Raw genomic sequence first — 18,077 nt, 5'->3', positions numbered from 1 at the left:
ACATGTGAGCCAAGAATCATTTATGTCCACTTCAACAAGTCATTAAGCCACATTAACACTGAACACATGGAAACACTGCACTTCACTTTTAAATACTGTTGCTTGAAAAGAAATTGCCAGATGCCGTCATGTTGCCATCTCCTCAGACAATTGTGATCCTTAGATAGATAATCTTATCTGTATCTGAGTCCCTTCAAAAACAAGAGAGTAACAGAACTATTAGTGAAATTATAAGTGAAACAACAATTGCAACAGAAAACATTTGCATTAACTGGCATCCACCTTTTTACTGAACAACTAAAATAAGATGCTGACATTTCTGTCATGACATTTTGAGCTTCTTGTAGATTTTGTTACAGAACAGATAAACTCAGAAATCATACAAGTTCAGTACCCCGAAGGCTCCGCATCCTCCTGTACTCCCATCGCATCTTCTCCGACTTAAATCCACAGTAGAAAATCCTCTCTTCACCTTTGGGAACATGAAGTTAAATTATGCACCTTGTTCTCCTGTGTCGTCGTGTTGAATGCATTCATACATTTATATAGCGGCGATGCGTTTTCTTACCAGGTCAGTGGACTGCTGGTGATCGTCTGTTGCCAGAGTGGCTGCATCACTGAAGGCTCTGATGAGCAGGAAAGCCTGCAGACACATGAGGACCAGCAGCACACATTTGTCCATGACTGATGAACTGAAGAGTTTGAGACGTTTGTGAAACACACAGGTCTTTATACACTCACTGCTTATCAGCTGCTTCCCAGGAAGTTACATCATGACATGTCACTATGTTAACATTAGCTAGACGTCAGAGTCATAACAGGTACATTTAAATCCAAAATTTCACAGAAATATGTCTTTTTTACAATGACAGTACATAAACTACAGGAACTACATCTGAGACAATAGAGTAGACACTGTATTGCACAGAAAATCAACTTGATGAGACTTAGGAAAAGATAGTGATTTGGGTTCAAATAAGTTAGCTCATTTCATGACTAACATAACGTGGCATTAGTGAAGTACATAAGTTATATGAACAGCAATATCCCCGGTGAAAGTCCTGTGTTTGTTTGACCCATCCATAAATAACCATTCCATAGCATAAAGATTGGAAATGGGGAAACAGCTAGCCTCCGCCAAAGATTTTTTAAAAAAGAGGGCGTCTGAGGGTAACAGTGTAAGTGCCCCTCAGAGTCCTGCTGAGTAATCACAAGGCTTCTGGCATGTCTACTGCATGACAGTGAATTCAGATGAACACTTTTAACTGTATTATATGCATTTAATGGCAGCTCACACACACATAAAACCTCCTGGTTTGTATTATGGAGGTACACAACTGAGTCCATAAGCACTTAAAACCCATTTTGACGTCCAACAAGCTACTTTCACCAGTAAATCGGGGGGAATTAACACATTTGGGATTTCTGCATTAGCATTCCTGAGGATGGAAATCTCTGCAGGAGTTGGACTTTTCTATGACTGAAGGCAGCATGACAGCAGATCAGGGTGTCTAGTGAATCCCTGGATGTGCCAGAGGAGGGCAGATTAAACTAATTGCCAAAGCACTGTTTACCTTAACATTAACTACCACGACTCTGCAGTTCTCATGCATTAAAACCTGTGATGTTAAAAAATGAATAATCCAAACTGTAATAAATACCAGATTAAAATGTAATCAGAATTTCTAAATGATTATTGTAATGATGTTTTTGTGAAAGCAGTTGACAATCAACAATATACCATTAAATACTGCGCATTTTATTTTATAACTTGCTTTAAAAAAAGAAAGAAAAAGAAGAGTTGCACGAACCACATGAAAACTCACCGATAGTCTGTAGTTCTCGGGCTGGGTGGAAGCGACTCCTTCACGGACAAAGTCGAAAGCAAAAACACGTAAGCAACTAGTACTACTAAAATATATATCTATATATTTATATATAAATCAAAGTCGTAAGGCGTCTGCTAGGCGGTCTTATACAATATTTCCTCCTCCGTTGGTTGAGGAGTTTTTCCCGCTGCGGGTCTGATCCGTGCAGCCTGTCCCGGTTTCTGAGAGAAAATCAGGATCAAGCCTGATCCGGGTCTGGGCCTACTTCCACTGTTCCTCTGCTGGGAACAAGGTTTTATAGGCGACATGGAAGTGATGAAAGTTCGAGTAAACAAGTGAGAGAAGACGGATTCTGAGTGCGGAGGATTTGATGATTTTTTATTTTATTTATTTTTAGGAGATTTTCTAACTGAAAAGTATGTTGAATTTGTTGGACACGTTAGTTGTAGGTTTGCACTGCGTGAGAATAATACTTTTAGACCTGGATCGGATATCTGGCATCACTCGAAGCCTCGAGGTTTAAAGTTTTAATTTACATAAAACTGTAAACCAATCAAACAAGCAGAATTGAATAGTTGAGGATGAATGAGCTTCCGGTTTTATGTCGCAGGATAACAAATGCTGCAGCTACAGACAGTAGCCTTGTTCGGGATGGTCTTGGCTTGACTTGACTTGACTTATCACGCCGACGATAGCTACAGGTGTCTGAGGGGGCGGGCTCTAACAGAGACATCAGCCAAATACACACGCAAGGCAACATGTGGAAGGCATTTTTTTTTCCAGTATTATCATTCTATGTTTGTATTAACCAGACCTCACATCATATAAATAGGCCTACTCACAGCACAGTGCACAGAACTTTAGATCAAGCCATGAGATCAAAGCGACCAAAATAAAAAGGCAAATCATTTCACCACAAGATGGCCGCCGAGTGCGGACCTGAACACACGTCATTGAACTTTTAACCAATAGAGAGCCATTCCGCTGTAGCGGAGGTGTGGACAAGCTGGTTGCAGCCGCCGTAGACCGCGCTGCGAAGCGCTGCAAGAAGCTGCTCTTAAAAACTTGTTCCCGCAATATTTTGGGTCACGTGATATGGTCGCGACCCTGTGACGTCTTTGCAGTCGGCTGCTAAGTCGGACGCAAATTCTAGCCATCATGCATCGCTTCAACCCACAATACATCACGTTAGGTAGCGCGCTGCATAATAATAATAATAATCACAATTTTGCTTCCCTAAACTAAAGGAAGAATTACATTTGAATTTGAACAGCTCATTCTCTTTTGCAAGGTTGTTAAAGGCGTTTCCCCCAAATACCAAAGGTTCAAAAAAACAAATTGTGTAACAGGAAGGTGTCCTGCCTTGTGCTTCAGATAAGTGTTCACCAAGTGTCAGCAAATAAAACTGTAAATGGTTAAGACTTACTTATATTTAAGCTATTAAGTTGTTTAAACAGTCCTCGTCTTGAAAAACACATTGATTAACATTTGCAATGTGTTAGCAGAAAATTAATTTCCTTGATCTTCAATTCTTCTGTCCTACTTTCCTTCCAACTCATTTAGAAATAAACAACTAGACAAACATGTGAGCCAAGAATCATTTATGTCCACTTCAACAAGTCATTAAGCCACGTTAACACTGAACACATGGAAACACTGCACTTCACTTTTAAATACTGTTGCTTGAAATGAAACTGCCAGATGCCGTCATGTTGCCATCTCCTCAGACAATTGTGATCCGTGCCGTCCAATTCTGTGGGCTGATTGCTTTCAAAAAGAAGAGAGTAACAGAACTATTAACTGAAACAACAATTGCAACATACAGAAAACATTTGCATCAACTGGCATCCACCTTTTTACTGAGCAACTAAAATAAGATGCTGAATTTTCTGTCATGACATTTTGAGCTTTTTGAAGATTTTCTTAGACAACAAATGAACTCAGAAATTAAACAAGTTCAGTACCCAGTAGCTGCCAATCTCCTTAGACAAAGGTGATCCCCGCAGAGGAGGTGGGCCTCTTTCCTTTAAAAAAAAAAGAGAGTAACAGAACTATTCACTGAAACAACAATTGCAACATACAGAAAAACATTTGCATCAACTGGCATCCACCTTTTTACTGAACAACTAAAATAGGATGCTGACATTTCTGTCGTGACATTTTGAGCTTCTTGTAGATTTTAATACACAACAGATAAACTCAGAAATCATACAAGTTCAGTACCCCGAAGGCTCCGCATGCTCCTGTACTCCCATCGCATCTTCTCCGACTTAAATCTACAGTAGAAGATCCTCTCTTCACCTTTGGGAACATGAAGTTAAATTATGCACCTTGTTCTCCTGTGTCGTCGTGTTGAATGCATTCATACATTTATATAGCGGCGGTGCGTTTTCTTACCAGGTCAGTGGACTGCTGGTGATCGTCTGCTGCCAGAGTGGCTGCATCACTGAAGGCTCTGATGAGCAGGAAAGCCTGCAGACACACGAGGACCAGCAGCACACATTTGTCCATGACTGATGAACTGAAGAGTTTGAGACGTTTGTGAAACACACAGGTCTTTATACACTCACTGCTTATCAGCTGCTTCCCAGGAAGTTACATCATGACATGTCACTATGTTAACATTAACTAGACGTCAGAGTCATAACAGGTATTTAAATCCAAAATTTCACAGAAATATGTCTATTTTACAATGACAGTACATAAAATATAGGAACTACATCTGAGACAATAGAGTAGACACTGTATTGCGCAGAAAATCAACTTGACGAGACTTGGGAAAAGATAGTGATTTGGGTTCAAATAAGTTAGCTCATTTCATGACTAACATAACGTGGCATTAGTGAAGTACATAAGTTATATGAACAGCAATCTCCCCGGTGAAAGTCCTGTGTTTGTTTGACCCATCCATAAATAACCATTCCATAGCATAAAGATTGGAAATGGAGAAACAGCTAGCCTCCGCCAAAGATTTAAAAAAAAAGAGGGCATCTAAGGGTAACAGTGTAAGTGCCCCTCAGAGTCCTGCTGAGTAATCACAAGGCTTCTGGCATGTCTACTGCATGACAGTGAATTCAGATGAACACTTTTAACTGTATTATATGCATTTAATGGCAGCTCACACACACATAAAACCTCCTGGTTTGTATTATGGAGGTACACAACTGAGTCCATAAGCACTTAAAACCCATTTTGACGTCCAACAAGCTACTTTCACCAGTAAATCGGGGGTATTAACACAGTTGGGATTTCTGCATTAGCATTCCTGAGGAGGAAATCTCTGCAGGAGTTGGACTTTTCTATGACTGAAGGCAGCATGACAGCAGATCAGGGTGTCTAGTGAATCCCTGGATGTGCCAGAGGAGGGCAGATTAAACTAATTGCCAAAGCACTGTTTACCTTAACATTAACTACCACGACTCTGCAGTTCTCATGCATTACAACTTGTGATGTTAAAAAATAAATAATCCAAACGGTAATAAATACCAGATTTAAATGTAAACAGAATTTCTAAACGATTATTGTAATGATGTTTTTGTGAAAGTAGTTGACAATCAACAATATACCATTAAATACTGCGCATTTTATTTTATAACTTGCTTTAAAAAAAGAAAGAAAAACAAGAGTCGCACGAACCACATGAAAACTCACCGATAGTCTGTAGTTCTCGGGCTGGGTGGAAGCGACTCCTTCACGGACAAAGTCGAAAGCAAAAACACGTAAGCAACAAGTACTACTAAAATATATATCTATATATTTATATATAAATCAAAGTCGTAAGGCGTCTGCTAGGCGGTCTTATACAATATTTCCTCCTCCGTTGGTTGAGGAGTTTTTCCCGCTGCGGGTCTGATCCGTGCAGCCTGTCCCGGTTTCTGAGAGAAAATCAGGATCAAGCCTGATCCGGGTCTGGGCCTACTTCCACTGTTCCTCTGCTGGGAACAAGGGTTTATAGGCGACATGGAAGTGATGAAAGTTCGAGTAAACAAGTGAGAGAAGACGGATTCTGAGTGCGGAGGATTTGTTGATTTTTTTATTTTATTTTATTTTTAAAGGAGATTTCTAACTGAAAAGTATGTTGAATTTGTTGGACACGTTTGTTGTAGGTTTGCACTGCGTGAGAATAATACTTTTAGACCTGGATCTGATATCTGGCATCACTCAAACTTCGTGATGATAATTTACATAGAACTGTAAACAAGCAGAATCGAACAGTTGAGTATGAATGTGCTTCCGGTTTTATGTGGCAGCAGGAAAACAAATGCTGCAGCTACAGACAGTCGGTAGATGTGCCTGGAGGAAGCCTGAGTCTGATTGGATGATGAAGTGCGCGAGGACAACGTGATTGAGTGACAAAGCATAGAAACACTGAGGCCAACTAGTGGACAGGTGCAGCATTGCGGCATTCTGCTGTCAATAACAAATTGTTATATTTAGTTAAGAGATGTTTAATTATTCACCATGGATACTTGATAACATTGTTAGGATCTGTGAATCTATTTCGGACAGGAAGTTTTCCATTGTTAGTTGAAGCCATGTTGTGACTTCTTTCTCTTCTCCATGTCTCTCTGTCTCCAGACAAGACGCACCTGTCCGATGGACCCATGAGAGGGATGGACAGAGGGTTGGATATCGCTATTGATTCATTGATCTGACTGATATTATCCATATTGAGTTACTTCCATGAATTCTGGCAAACAGTTACTGCACCATCTCTGGATGATAATCAAAATTTTGCTTCCCTAAACTGAAGGAAGAATTACATTTGAATTTGAACAGCTCATTCTCTTTTGCAAGGTTGTTCTGTAAATGCGTTTCCCCCAAATACCAAACGTTCAAAACAACAAATTGTGTAACAAGATCGTGTCCTGCCTTGTGCTTCAAATAAGTGTTCACCAAGTGTCAGCCAAATAAAACTGTAAATGGTTAAGACTTACTTATATTTAAGCTATTAAGTCGTTTAAACAGTCCTCGTCTTGAAAAGCACATTGATTAACATTTGCAATGTGTTAGCAGAAAATGAATTTCCTTGATCTTCAATTCTTCTGTCCTATGACTTTCCTTCCAACTCATTTAGAAATAAACAACTAGACAAACATGTGAGCCAAGAAACATTTATGTCCACTTCAACAAGTCATTAAGCCACATTAACTCTGAACACATGGAAACACTGCACTTCACTTTTAAATACTGTTGCTTGAAATGAAACCACCAGATGCCGTCATGTTGCCATCTCCTCAGACAATTGTGATCCTTAGACAGATATTCCTATCTGTATCCATAGCGTGAGGGCTTTTAAAAACAAGAGAGCAACAGAACTATTAGTGAAATTATAAGTGAAACAACAATTGCAACAGAAAACATTTGCATTAACTGGCATCCACCTTTTTACTGAGCAACTAAAATAGGATGCTGACATTTCTGTCGTGACATTTTGAGCTTCTTGTAGATTTTCTTACACAACAGATAAACTCAGAAATCATACAAGTTCAGTACCGAGTTCCCGAAGCCTCCGCATGCTCCTGGACTCCAATCGCATCTTCTCCGACTTAAATCTACAGTAGAAGATCCTCTCTTCACCTTTGGGAACATAAAGTTAAATTATGCACCTTGTTCTCCTGTGTCGTCGTGTTGAATGCATTCATACATTTATATAGCGGCGATGCGTTTTCTTACCAGGTCAGTGGACTGCTGGTGATCGTCTGCTGCCAGAGTGGCTGCATCACTGAAGGCTCTGATGAGCAGGAAAGCCTGCAGACACATGAGGACCAGCAGCACACATTTGTCCATGACTGATGAACTGAAGAGTTTGAGACGTTTGTGAAACACACAGGTCTTTATACACTCACTGCTTATCAGCTGCTTCCCAGGAAGTTACATCATGACACGTCACTGTGTTAACATTAACTAGACATCAGCGTCATAACAGGAAAATTTAAATCCAAAATTTCACAGAAATATGTCTATTTTACAATGACAGTACATAAACTACAGGAACTACAACTGAGACAATAGAGTAGACACTGTATTGCACAGAAAATCAACTTGATGAGACTTAGGAAAAGATAGTGATTTGGGTTCAAATAAGTTAGCTCATTTTGCGACTAACATAACGTGGCATTAGTGAAGTACATAAGTTATATGAACAGCGATCTCCCCGGTGAAAGTCCTGTGTTTGTTTGACCCATCCATAAATAACCATTCCATAGCATAAAGATTGGAAATGGGGAAACAGATTTTTTTTAAAAGAGGACATCTGAGGGTAACAGTGTAGATGTCATTTTCTTTATTCTGGTGTCTTAACGGGTGGTGAGATACTTTCGTCTTGTTATACGAGAATAATACACGGGTACATTTTGTGATTTCATTCAGAGGAAGTGGTAGGCCCTACATCATATTTAAAAGAAAAAATACATATATTAAAGAGTTAAAAGTACAAATATTGATTGGCTGACTAATTCAGAGCCTTCTTTAATAATAATTGTGGATCTCTTGAACTTCCATTAAAGGTTGAGTAGGAGATTCTATTCAGGAACATGTTGTTAAATTACTTGAAAACCGTGAAACATACCGTTAGCAATGAATACATTAAATCCTCTGACATCAAACATTTAAAAAAAATGTCATCTGCGGCCTTGGTAGGATTGTAAAAACCCAGTCCAAGCAATCTAGTTTACCTTTGCTGCTCCGTTCTAATGCTTCAGACGGGCTGAAGTGCACCCACCATTTTGTGAGAGTTAAATGTGATGTTGTGATTTCAAACTAAACAACTTAAGGGTAGATTAGGTCATTTGGAAAAAACACAGAGACTTTGAACGCATCATCAAACCGAAAAAGTCCCGCCCTCTTCGTTCAGACCTCGGTTCAAAGCCGCTCCCGCAGAAAGCAATACGAGTGCTCGAGATCAGCAGAGTGTTCAATCAGGAAGTAAGCATTGACAGACAGGCAGGCCGTCCAATTATTTTTCTCCTATCCGACTTTTTTGATTGGACGGGTTTTTACAGTCCTGCCTCGGCCACAGATGACATTTTTAAAAACCTTTTCATGTCAGAACATTTCATTTATTCATTGCTATCAGTATGCTACGAGGATTTCAAGTAATAATAAAGAAAGGGTTTCTAAATAGAAACACCTACTCAACCTTTAAGTGAAACAACAATTGCATAAACAGACAGCAGCTCCTGTCCTCCAATCGCATCCATTAGATACATGTGATCTGTTTAGAGGTCTGTTCAGCAGCGATGGACAAAAGGGTGCTACTGGCTCTCTTGGGTCTGCAGGCTTTCCTGTTCATCACATCCTTCACTTCCACTGATGCAGCTGCTCTGTTGACGGACGATCATCAACAGCAGTTTATCGATCTGGTAAGGAGATGCACAGCTGGCTGCAGCTATGTTACAGTATTGACTAAAACTAACATTAAATGAAAGCCTACTACAAAAACACACGTATTGCTCAATATTCTGTATAAATGATGACAGATTGTCATTTTAATTTAATCTTTGGCCCTTAAACTCTTATTTTCTTAGGTTACAGCTAATGAAGTTACTTTGACTTCCTGTTTAAAAGCTGAATGTTTCTGATCCAACTTGGGAAATGGATTCACAAATTTGTCAAATATTTGAATACAGTATTATCCAACTGAGAGATTGTACATGATGTTGTGCAAGCACAAAGTTATGTAAGTAAACAGGCAAATGTAATTTCGCTATAAACCTGCTGGCATATTTTCAGTGATATGATCAGGAAATTTCCAAGGAGGGACAGCAGGGGAAGGAAGAAGATATATCAATTAAACACACCAGATGTCCATATTATGGTTAAATTATTGTTGTAGCTAAACAAATCATTTTGAAGTGTGCATGCGTACATGGATGGCTTATCTGGCATCTGCATACGCCCTCTTAAATTGTTTCCCCTTTCTCTCCATCAAAAGTGGTTGGTTGGCCCGTGAGTACTTAAAGACCTGCGTGTTTAGGAGCTGGATCAAACTCTTCAGTTCAGCAGCCATGGACAAAAGTGTGTTGCTGGTCCTCTTGTGTCTGCAGGCTTTCCTGCTCATCACAGCCTTCACTTCTGCTGATGGAGCCGCTCTGGTGACAGATCCTCAACAGCCTCCTGATCTGGTAGGAAGACCCACTGCCTGTAAAAAGCCTCTTGTATTGTCAGAAGATCCGCTCGCAATTAGGGCAAAATAGCTCTACACTTATCACTGAGGTTTCAAAGAGGTGGTTAGGACTTTTTCTGTATTGAACCATGATATGTTCCTCACCTTAACCATGCCGGTGACTAAACATAACCCTAAAAATGTTCAATAATCCTGTTGTCGCTTCGCACAGATATTCCAAGATCACATATTTTTGTAAATTGGGCATTTCACTGCCATGTTCAGTATTGTCATTTGCCAGATATGTTAATTAACAACATTTCCTCATCATGTAACTAGAAAACGTCATCTGCTCACTGTTGAGTAACTATTTATTGTTACACAAATGTTTAAATGTAATTCCTAGGAGACTGTGAGTTGCATGGAAAGGAGCCCAGCAAAGAGCGACATTAAGTTCTATTAAAGGAGGTGAAGTAAAAGTAGTAATATTAGTATCAAGAGCCACGTGTATTTAGGTAGTAGGTTGGGTGAATTTGTTGAACTCAAGGATTTCACCCAGGAGACTGGGGGTTGAGAATCCAACATTTACATTTATTTGACTCATTATGATACTTTTTTTTTTTTTATTTGATTTTTAGTTTTCAATTGGGGTTTAATAGGTTTAGGCAACAAATCTATAAGTTATAGAAACATATACACAGAATGCTACATATACACAAACAGTATCTAACGTGTGCCGGGCTGGGTGGTTATTATGGACCCCTGGGTGCTCGTCCCTGCCATGCTATGTACACCCGGGTGTCAGCCATCTTGTTCCGTTTGAATCTGCAATTTGGAGTTCAGCAATTCTTTGGGAGAGGACAGTTACAATTTGTTACAGGTGGAGGAAACAAACGGACAAAACAAAGGGACATTTGGAAACAGACGTAAAAGATATTGTGACTGAAGGCCATGAGGATGTACATTAGCAATACTTGTAAGTGTTGAATCACACTTGAAATATTATTCCATTCCATCTTGTTCAATCAAAAATATAATCATTTGAACTGATCTGCCACTGTGAAATTTATCAATAATCTGTTACAGTTCGATCTCACTCCTCCTCCTCCTCCTCCTCCAGCCAAGTAAGAGACTCTTCCTCCTAAGAACACAAATATTTACCCAACATGCTTGAGTACAAGTTATAATATACATCGAAATAGTGAAGAGAAGAAGAAGAGCAAAATCATTTGTACTATCAATCAGCAGTGTTTAGAATAAATAAATAAAAATACTTATAGTTTATGTCTAATGATTATTTAACTCGATACAAATATTTTTTGTAAAAGTTGATATTTTGTAAACAAACAAAAGTGTTTATTCTGCTTCTGAACGTGAACTTCTTCTACGCTGCAGTACAAGAACATGCTTCTTTACAAGTTTACAGTACATCTGAGTTTCCGACTAGTAAATGCCTGCTAGTTTAGCATTATGAAAGCTCCAATCTGACGTTGCACTAATTAATGTGGAAGTGCCTGAAAATAGAACAAATGAGGACACCTAACATCACATCAAGTAGCTTAAGCTTACATGCAAACTCTTAATCACACAACTGTTTTGATGACGTGAACACTGGCATGTCCGTTAATGTGTGACGCCGTAGCAACAGTCAAACAGTCACTAATTTCTTTCTCTTCTCCATGTCTCTCTGTCTCCAGACCAGACGCACCTGTCAGATGGACCCATGAGAAGAATGGACAGAGGGTTGAATATTACTACTGATTTATTGATCTGACTGATATTGTCCTTATTGAGTTACTTCTATGAATTCTGGCAAACGGTAACTGCACAGTCACATCACATACACCCACTGCTCCGATTTGACTTCCTGTTAAGCTGATAGCACCGTTAGTAAACTTAATGAAGGTTGTTGGCGTTCCCGCTCAAATACGATCGCTACATAAGATAACAGTGATGACAGAGGACAACTCACTGCTACTGAATGAGGTGCTCACATCATTTTACATCATGTGTTCAACTACAAGTGTTATGTATTATCACAATTAAATCTGTCACTGATTAAAAACAATGAAAAGCATGACATTTTGTTTTACTCTGTCCCTCGTTTCCCCAGCTGGTCTCTGGATGATAATCACAAATTTGCTTCCTTAAACTGAAGGAAGATTTACATTTGAATTTGAACAGCTCATTCTCTTTTGCAAGGTTGTTCTGTAAAGGCGTTTCCCCCAAATACCAAACGTTCACAAAACAAATTGTGTAACAGGATGGTGTCCTGCCTTGTGCTTGAAATTAGTGTTCACCGAATGTCAGCCAAATAAAACTGTAAATGGTTAAGACTTACTTATATTTAAGCTATTAAGTCGTTTAAACAGTCCTCGTCTTGAAAAACACATTGATTAACATTTGCAATGTGTTAGCAGAAAATTATTTTCCTTGATCTTCAATTCTACTGTCCTATGACTTTCCTTCCAACTCATTTAGAAATAAACAACTAGACAAACATGTGAGCCAAGAATCATTTATGTCCACTTCAACAAGTCATTAAGCCACATTAACACTGAACACATGGAAACACTGCACTTCACTTTTAAATACTGTTGCTTGAAAAGAAACTGCCAGATGCCGTCATGTTGCCATCTCCTCAGACAATTGTGATCCTTAGATAGATAATCTTATCTGTATCTGAGTCCCTTCAAAAACAAGAGAGTAACAGAACTATTAGTGAAATTATAAGTGAAACAACAATTGCAACAGAAAACATTTGCATTAACTGGCATCCACCTTTTTACTGAACAACTAAAATAAGATGCTGACATTTCTGTCATGACATTTTGAGCTTCTTGTAGATTTTGTTACAGAACAGATAAACTCAGAAATCATACAAGTTCAGTACCCCGAAGGCTCCGCATGCTCCTGTACTCCCATCGCATCTTCTCCGACTTAAATCCACAGTAGAAAATCCTCTCTTCACCTTTGGGAACATGAAGTTAAATTATGCACCTTGTTCTCCTGTGTCGTCGTGTTGAATGCATTCATACATTTATATAGCGGCGATGCGTTTTCTTACCAGGTCAGTGGACTGCTGGTGATCGTCTGCTGCCAGAGTGGCTGCATCACTGAAGGCTCTGATGAGCAGGAAAGCCTGCAGACACATGAGGACCAGCAGCACACATTTGTCCATGACTGATGAACTGAAGAGTTTGAGACGTTTGTGAAACACACAGGTCTTTATACACTCACTGCTTATCAGCTGCTTCCCAGGAAGTTACATCATGACATGTCACTATGTTAACATTAACTAGACGTCAGAGTCATAACAGGTACATTTAAATCCAAAATTTCACAGAAATATGTCTTTTTTACAATGACAGTACATAAACTACAGGAACTACATCTGAGACAATAGAGTAGACACTGTATTGCACAGAAAATCAACTTGATGAGACTTAGGAAAAGATAGTGATTTGGGTTCAAATAAGTTAGCTCATTTCATGACTAACATAACGTGGCATTAGTGAAGTACATAAGTTATATGAACAGCAATATCCCCGGTGAAAGTCCTGTGTTTGTTTGACCCATCCATAAATAACCATTCCATAGCATAAAGATTGGAAATGGGGAAACAGCTAGCCTCCGCCAAAGATTTTTTAAAAAAGAGGGCGTCTGAGGGTAACAGTGTAAGTGCCCCTCAGAGTCCTGCTGCGCATTTTATTTTATAACTTGCTTTAAAAAAAGAAAGAAAAAGAAGAGTTGCACGAACCACATGAAAACTCACCGATAGTCTGTAGTTCTCGGGCTGGGTGGAAGCGACTCCTTCACGGACAAAGTCGAAAGCAAAAACACGTAAGCAACTAGTACTACTAAAATATATATCTATATATTTATATATAAATCAAAGTCGTAAGGCGTCTGCTAGGCGGTCTTATACAATATTTCCTCCTCCGTTGGTTGAGGAGTTTTTCCCGCTGCGGGTCTGATCCGTGCAGCCTGTCCCGGTTTCTGAGAGAAAATCAGGATCAAGCCTGATCCGGGTCTGGGCCTACTTCCACTGTTCCTCTGCTGGGAACAAGGTTTTATAGGCGACATGGAAGTGATGAAAGTTCGAGTAAACAAGTGAGAGAAGACGGATGTGAGCCAAGAATCATTTATGTCCACTTCAACAAGTCATTAAGCCACATTAACACTGAACACATGGAAACACTGCACTTCACTTTTAAATACTGTTGCTTGAAATGAAACTGCCAGATGCCGTCATGTTGCCATCTCCTCAGACAATTGTGATCCGTGCCGTCCAATTCTGTGGGCTGATTGCTTTCAAAAAGAAGAGAGTAACAGAACTATTAACTGAAACAACAATTGCAACATACAGAAAACATTTGCATCAACTGGCATCCACCTTTTTACTGAGCAACTAAAATAAGATGCTGAATTTTCTGTCATGACATTTTGAGCTTTTTGAAGATTTTCTTAGACAACAGATGAACTCAGAAATTAAACAAGTTCAGTACCCAGTAGCTGCCAATCTCCTTAGACAAAGGTGATCCCCGCAGAGGAGGTGGGCCTCTTTCCTTTAAAAAAAAAAGAGAGTAACAGAACTATTCACTGAAACAACAATTGCAACATACAGAAAAACATTTGCATCAACTGGCATCCACCTTTTTACTGAACAACTAAAATAGGATGCTGACATTTCTGTCGTGACATTTTGAGCTTCTTGTAGATTTTGTTACACAACAGATAAACTCAGAAATCATACAAGTTCAGTACCCCGAAGGCTCCGCATGCTCCTGTACTCCCATAGCATCCTCTCCGACTTAAATCTACAGTAGAAGATCCTCTCTTCACCTTTGGGAACATGAAGTTAAATTATGCACCTTGTTCTCCTGTGTCGTCGTGTTGAATGCATTCATACATTTATATAGCGGCGGTGCGTTTTCTTACCAGGTCAGTGGACTGCTGGTGATCGTCTGCTGCCAGAGTGGCTGCATCACTGAAGGCTCTGATGAGCAGGAAAGCCTGCAGACACACGAGGACCAGCAGCACACATTTGTCCATGACTGATGAACTGAAGAGTTTGAGACGTTTGTGAAACACACAGGTCTTTATACACTCACTGCTTATCAGCTGCTTCCCAGGAAGTTACATCATGACATGTCACTATGTTAACATTAACTAGACGTCAGAGTCATAACAGGTATTTAAATCCAAAATTTCACAGAAATATGTCTATTTTACAATGACAGTACATAAAATATAGGAACTACATCTGAGACAATAGAGTAGACACTGTATTGCGCAGAAAATCAACTTGACGAGACTTGGGAAAAGATAGTGATTTGGGTTCAAATAAGTTAGCTCATTTCATGACTAACATAACGTGGCATTAGTGAAGTACATAAGTTATATGAACAGCAATCTCCCCGGTGAAAGTCCTGTGTTTGTTTGACCCATCCATAAATAACCATTCCATAGCATAAAGATTGGAAATGGAGAAACAGCTAGCCTCCGCCAAAGATTTAAAAAAAAAGAGGGCATCTGAGGGTAACAGTGTAAGTGCCCCTCAGAGTCCTGCTGAGTAATCACAAGGCTTCTGGCATGTCTACTGCATGACAGTGAATTCAGATGAACACTTTTAACTGTATTATATGCATTTAATGGCAGCTCACACACACATAAAACCTCCTGGTTTGTATTATGGAGGTACACAACTGAGTCCATAAGCACTTAAAACCCATTTTGACGTCCAACAAGCTACTTTCACCAGTAAATCGGGGGTATTAACACAGTTGGGATTTCTGCATTAGCATTCCTGAGGAGGAAATCTCTGCAGGAGTTGGACTTTTCTATGACTGAAGGCAGCATGACAGCAGATCAGGGTGTCTAGTGAATCCCTGGATGTGCCAGAGGAGGGCAGATTAAACTAATTGCCAAAGCACTGTTTACCTTAACATTAACTACCACGACTCTGCAGTTCTCATGCATTACAACTTGTGATGTTAAAAAATAAATAATCCAAACGGTAATAAATACCAGATTTAAATGTAAACAGAATTTCTAAACGATTATTGTAATGATGTTTTTGTGAAAGTAGTTGACAATCAACAATATACCATTAAATACTGCGCATTTTATTTTATAACTTGCTTTAAAAAAAGAAAGAAAAACAAGAGTCGCACGAACCACATGAAAACTCACCGATAGTCTGTAGTTCTCGGGCTGGGTGGAAGCGACTCCTTCACGGACAAAGTCGAAAGCAAAAACACGTAAGCAACTAGTACTACTAAAATATATATCTATATATTTATATATAAATCAAAGTCGTAAGGCGTCTGCTAGGCGGTCTTATACAATATTTCCTCCTCCGTTGGTTGAGGAGTTTTTCCCGCTGCGGGTCTGATCCGTGCAGCCTGTCCCGGTTTCTGAGAGAAAATCAGGATCAAGCCTGATCCGGGTCTGGGCCTACTTCCACTGTTCCTCTGCTGGGAACAAGGGTTTATAGGCGACATGGAAGTGATGAAAGTTCGAGTAAACAAGTGAGAGAAGACGGATTCTGAGTGCGGAGGATTTGTTGATTTTTTTTTTTAAAGGAGATTTCTAACTGAAAAGTATGTTGAATTTGTTGGACACGTTTGTTGTAGGTTTGCACTGCGTGAGAATAATACTTTTAGACCTGGATCTGATATCTGGCATCACTCAAACTTCGTGATGATAATTTACATAGAACTGTAAACAAGCAGAATCGAACAGTTGAGTATGAATGTGCTTCCGGTTTTATGTGGCAGCAGGAAAACAAATGCTGCAGCTACAGACAGTCGGTAGATGTGCCTGGAGGAAGCCTGAGTCTGATTGGATGATGAAGTGCGCGAGGACAACGTGATTGAGTGACAAAGCATAGAAACACTGAGGCCAACTAGTGGACAGGTGCAGCATTGCGGCATTCTGCTGTCAATAACAAATTGTTATATTTAGTTAAGAGATGTTTAATTATACACCATGGATACTTGATAACATTGTTAGGATCTGTGAATCTATTTCGGACAGGAAGTTTTCCATTGTTAGTTGAAGCCATGTTGTGACTTCTTTCTCTTCTCCATGTCTCTCTGTCTCCAGACAAGACGCACCTGTCCGATGGACCCATGAGAGGGATGGACAGAGGGTTGGATATCGCTATTGATTCATTGATCTGACTGATATTATCCATATTGAGTTACTTCCATGAATTCTGGCAAACAGTTACTGCACCATCTCTGGATGATAATCAAAATTTTGCTTCCCTAAACTGAAGGAAGAATTACTTTTGAATTTGAACAGCTCATTCTCTTTTGCAAGGTTGTTAAAGGCGTTTCCCCCAAATACCAAACGTTCAAAAAACAAATTGTGTAACAGGATGGTGTCCTGCCTTGTGCTTCAGATAAGTGTTCACCGAATGTCAGCCAAATAAAACTGTAAATGGTTAAGACTTACTTATATTTAAGCTATTAAGTCGTTTAAACAGTCCTCGTCTTGAAAAACACATTGATTAACATTTGCAATGTGTTAGCAGAAAATGAATTTCCTTGATCTTCAATTCTTCTGTCCTATGACTTTCCTTCCAACTCATTTAGAAATAAACAACTAGACAAACATGTGAGCCAAGAATCATTTATGTCCACTTCAACAAGTCATTAAGCCACATTAACACTGAACACATGGAAACACTGCACTTCACTTTTAAATACTGTTGCTTGAAAAGAAACTGCCAGATGCCGTCATGTTGCCAATCTCCTCAGACAATTGTGATCCTTAGATAGATAATCTTATCTGTATCTGAGTCCCTTCAAAAACAAGAGAGTAACAGAACTATTAGTGAAATTATAAGTGAAACAACAATTTCAACATACAGAAAACATTTGCATTAACTGGCATCCACCTTTTTACTGAGCAACTAAAATAGGATGCTGACATTTCTGTCGTGACATTTTGAGCTTCTTGTAGATTTTCTTAGACAACAGATAAACTCAGAAATCATACAAGTTCCGTACCCATCTCCCGAAGCCGCATGCTCCTGGCCTCCAATCGCATCCTCTCCATCTTGAATCTTCAGTAGAAGATCCTCTCTTCACCTTTGGGAACATGAAGTTAAATTATGCACCTTGTTCTCC

General features: G+C 39.4%; 2 protein-coding genes and 3 long non-coding RNA genes across 7 annotated transcripts in view; 1 reads left to right on the top strand and 4 right to left on the bottom strand.

The window, feature by feature from the left end:
• Window positions 1–28: 28 nt before the first annotated feature.
• On the bottom strand, window positions 29–4,345 carry LOC311012188 (uncharacterized protein). Of its 2 annotated transcripts, XM_084007542.1 has the most exons (5): window positions 4,227–4,345; window positions 4,053–4,130; window positions 3,794–3,853; window positions 3,492–3,596; window positions 29–80 (listed from the first exon to the last, which is right to left on the bottom strand). In XM_084007542.1, the coding sequence occupies exons 1-4, from the start codon at window positions 4,338–4,340 to the stop codon at window positions 3,537–3,539; spliced, it is 312 nt and encodes a 103-aa protein (XP_083863668.1). In that variant the 5' UTR covers window positions 4,341–4,345; the 3' UTR covers window positions 29–80; window positions 3,492–3,536. The 2 variants fall into 2 exon arrangements, with proteins under 2 accessions (XP_083863668.1, XP_083863667.1); XM_084007541.1 differs by lacking the exon at window positions 29–80 and having other exon boundaries at window positions 3,424–3,596.
• Window positions 4,346–4,353: 8 nt separating this feature from the next.
• LOC311012191 lies at window positions 4,354–12,287 on the top strand. The gene is made up of 6 exons (XR_014597008.1): window positions 4,354–4,479; window positions 9,110–9,193; window positions 9,766–9,955; window positions 10,817–10,912; window positions 11,023–11,060; window positions 11,634–12,287. It is a non-coding gene; the product is annotated as an uncharacterized lncRNA (long non-coding RNA).
• Window positions 6,930–9,187, bottom strand: LOC311012194. Its single transcript, XR_014597011.1, has 3 exons — window positions 7,506–9,187; window positions 7,326–7,409; window positions 6,930–7,121 (listed from the first exon to the last, which is right to left on the bottom strand). It is a non-coding gene; the product is annotated as an uncharacterized lncRNA (long non-coding RNA).
• A 153-nt stretch (window positions 12,288–12,440) lies between the features above and the next one.
• LOC311012187 (uncharacterized protein) lies at window positions 12,441–15,243 on the bottom strand. 2 transcript variants are annotated; one of them, XM_084007540.1, is made up of 8 exons: window positions 14,878–15,243; window positions 14,704–14,781; window positions 14,445–14,504; window positions 13,865–14,247; window positions 13,712–13,749; window positions 13,004–13,078; window positions 12,830–12,907; window positions 12,441–12,626 (listed from the first exon to the last, which is right to left on the bottom strand). In XM_084007540.1, exons 1-4 carry the CDS (start codon window positions 14,989–14,991, stop codon window positions 14,188–14,190), a joined length of 312 nt encoding a protein of 103 aa, XP_083863666.1. In that variant the 5' UTR covers window positions 14,992–15,243; the 3' UTR covers window positions 12,441–12,626; window positions 12,830–12,907; window positions 13,004–13,078; window positions 13,712–13,749; window positions 13,865–14,187. The 2 variants fall into 2 exon arrangements, with proteins under 2 accessions (XP_083863666.1, XP_083863665.1); XM_084007539.1 differs by having other exon boundaries at window positions 13,712–14,247.
• A 2,320-nt stretch (window positions 15,244–17,563) lies between these two features.
• LOC311012192 overlaps window positions 17,564–18,077 on the bottom strand; it is a 699-nt gene continuing 185 nt past the window's right edge. The window contains exons 2-3 of the long non-coding RNA XR_014597009.1: window positions 17,958–18,038; window positions 17,564–17,750 (exon numbers count right to left, since the gene is read on the bottom strand). This is a non-coding gene — a long non-coding RNA (uncharacterized lncRNA). The remainder of the gene's footprint in view (window positions 17,751–17,957; window positions 18,039–18,077) is intronic.

The sequence above is a fragment of the Eutrigla gurnardus genome (genome assembly GCF_963514095.1).
Source record: "Eutrigla gurnardus genome assembly, chromosome: 4".
Taxonomy (NCBI): domain Eukaryota; kingdom Metazoa; phylum Chordata; class Actinopteri; order Perciformes; family Triglidae; genus Eutrigla; species Eutrigla gurnardus.
The sequence above is the reverse complement of the archived record's forward strand: the minus strand, read 5'-3'. Positions and strand labels throughout refer to the sequence as shown.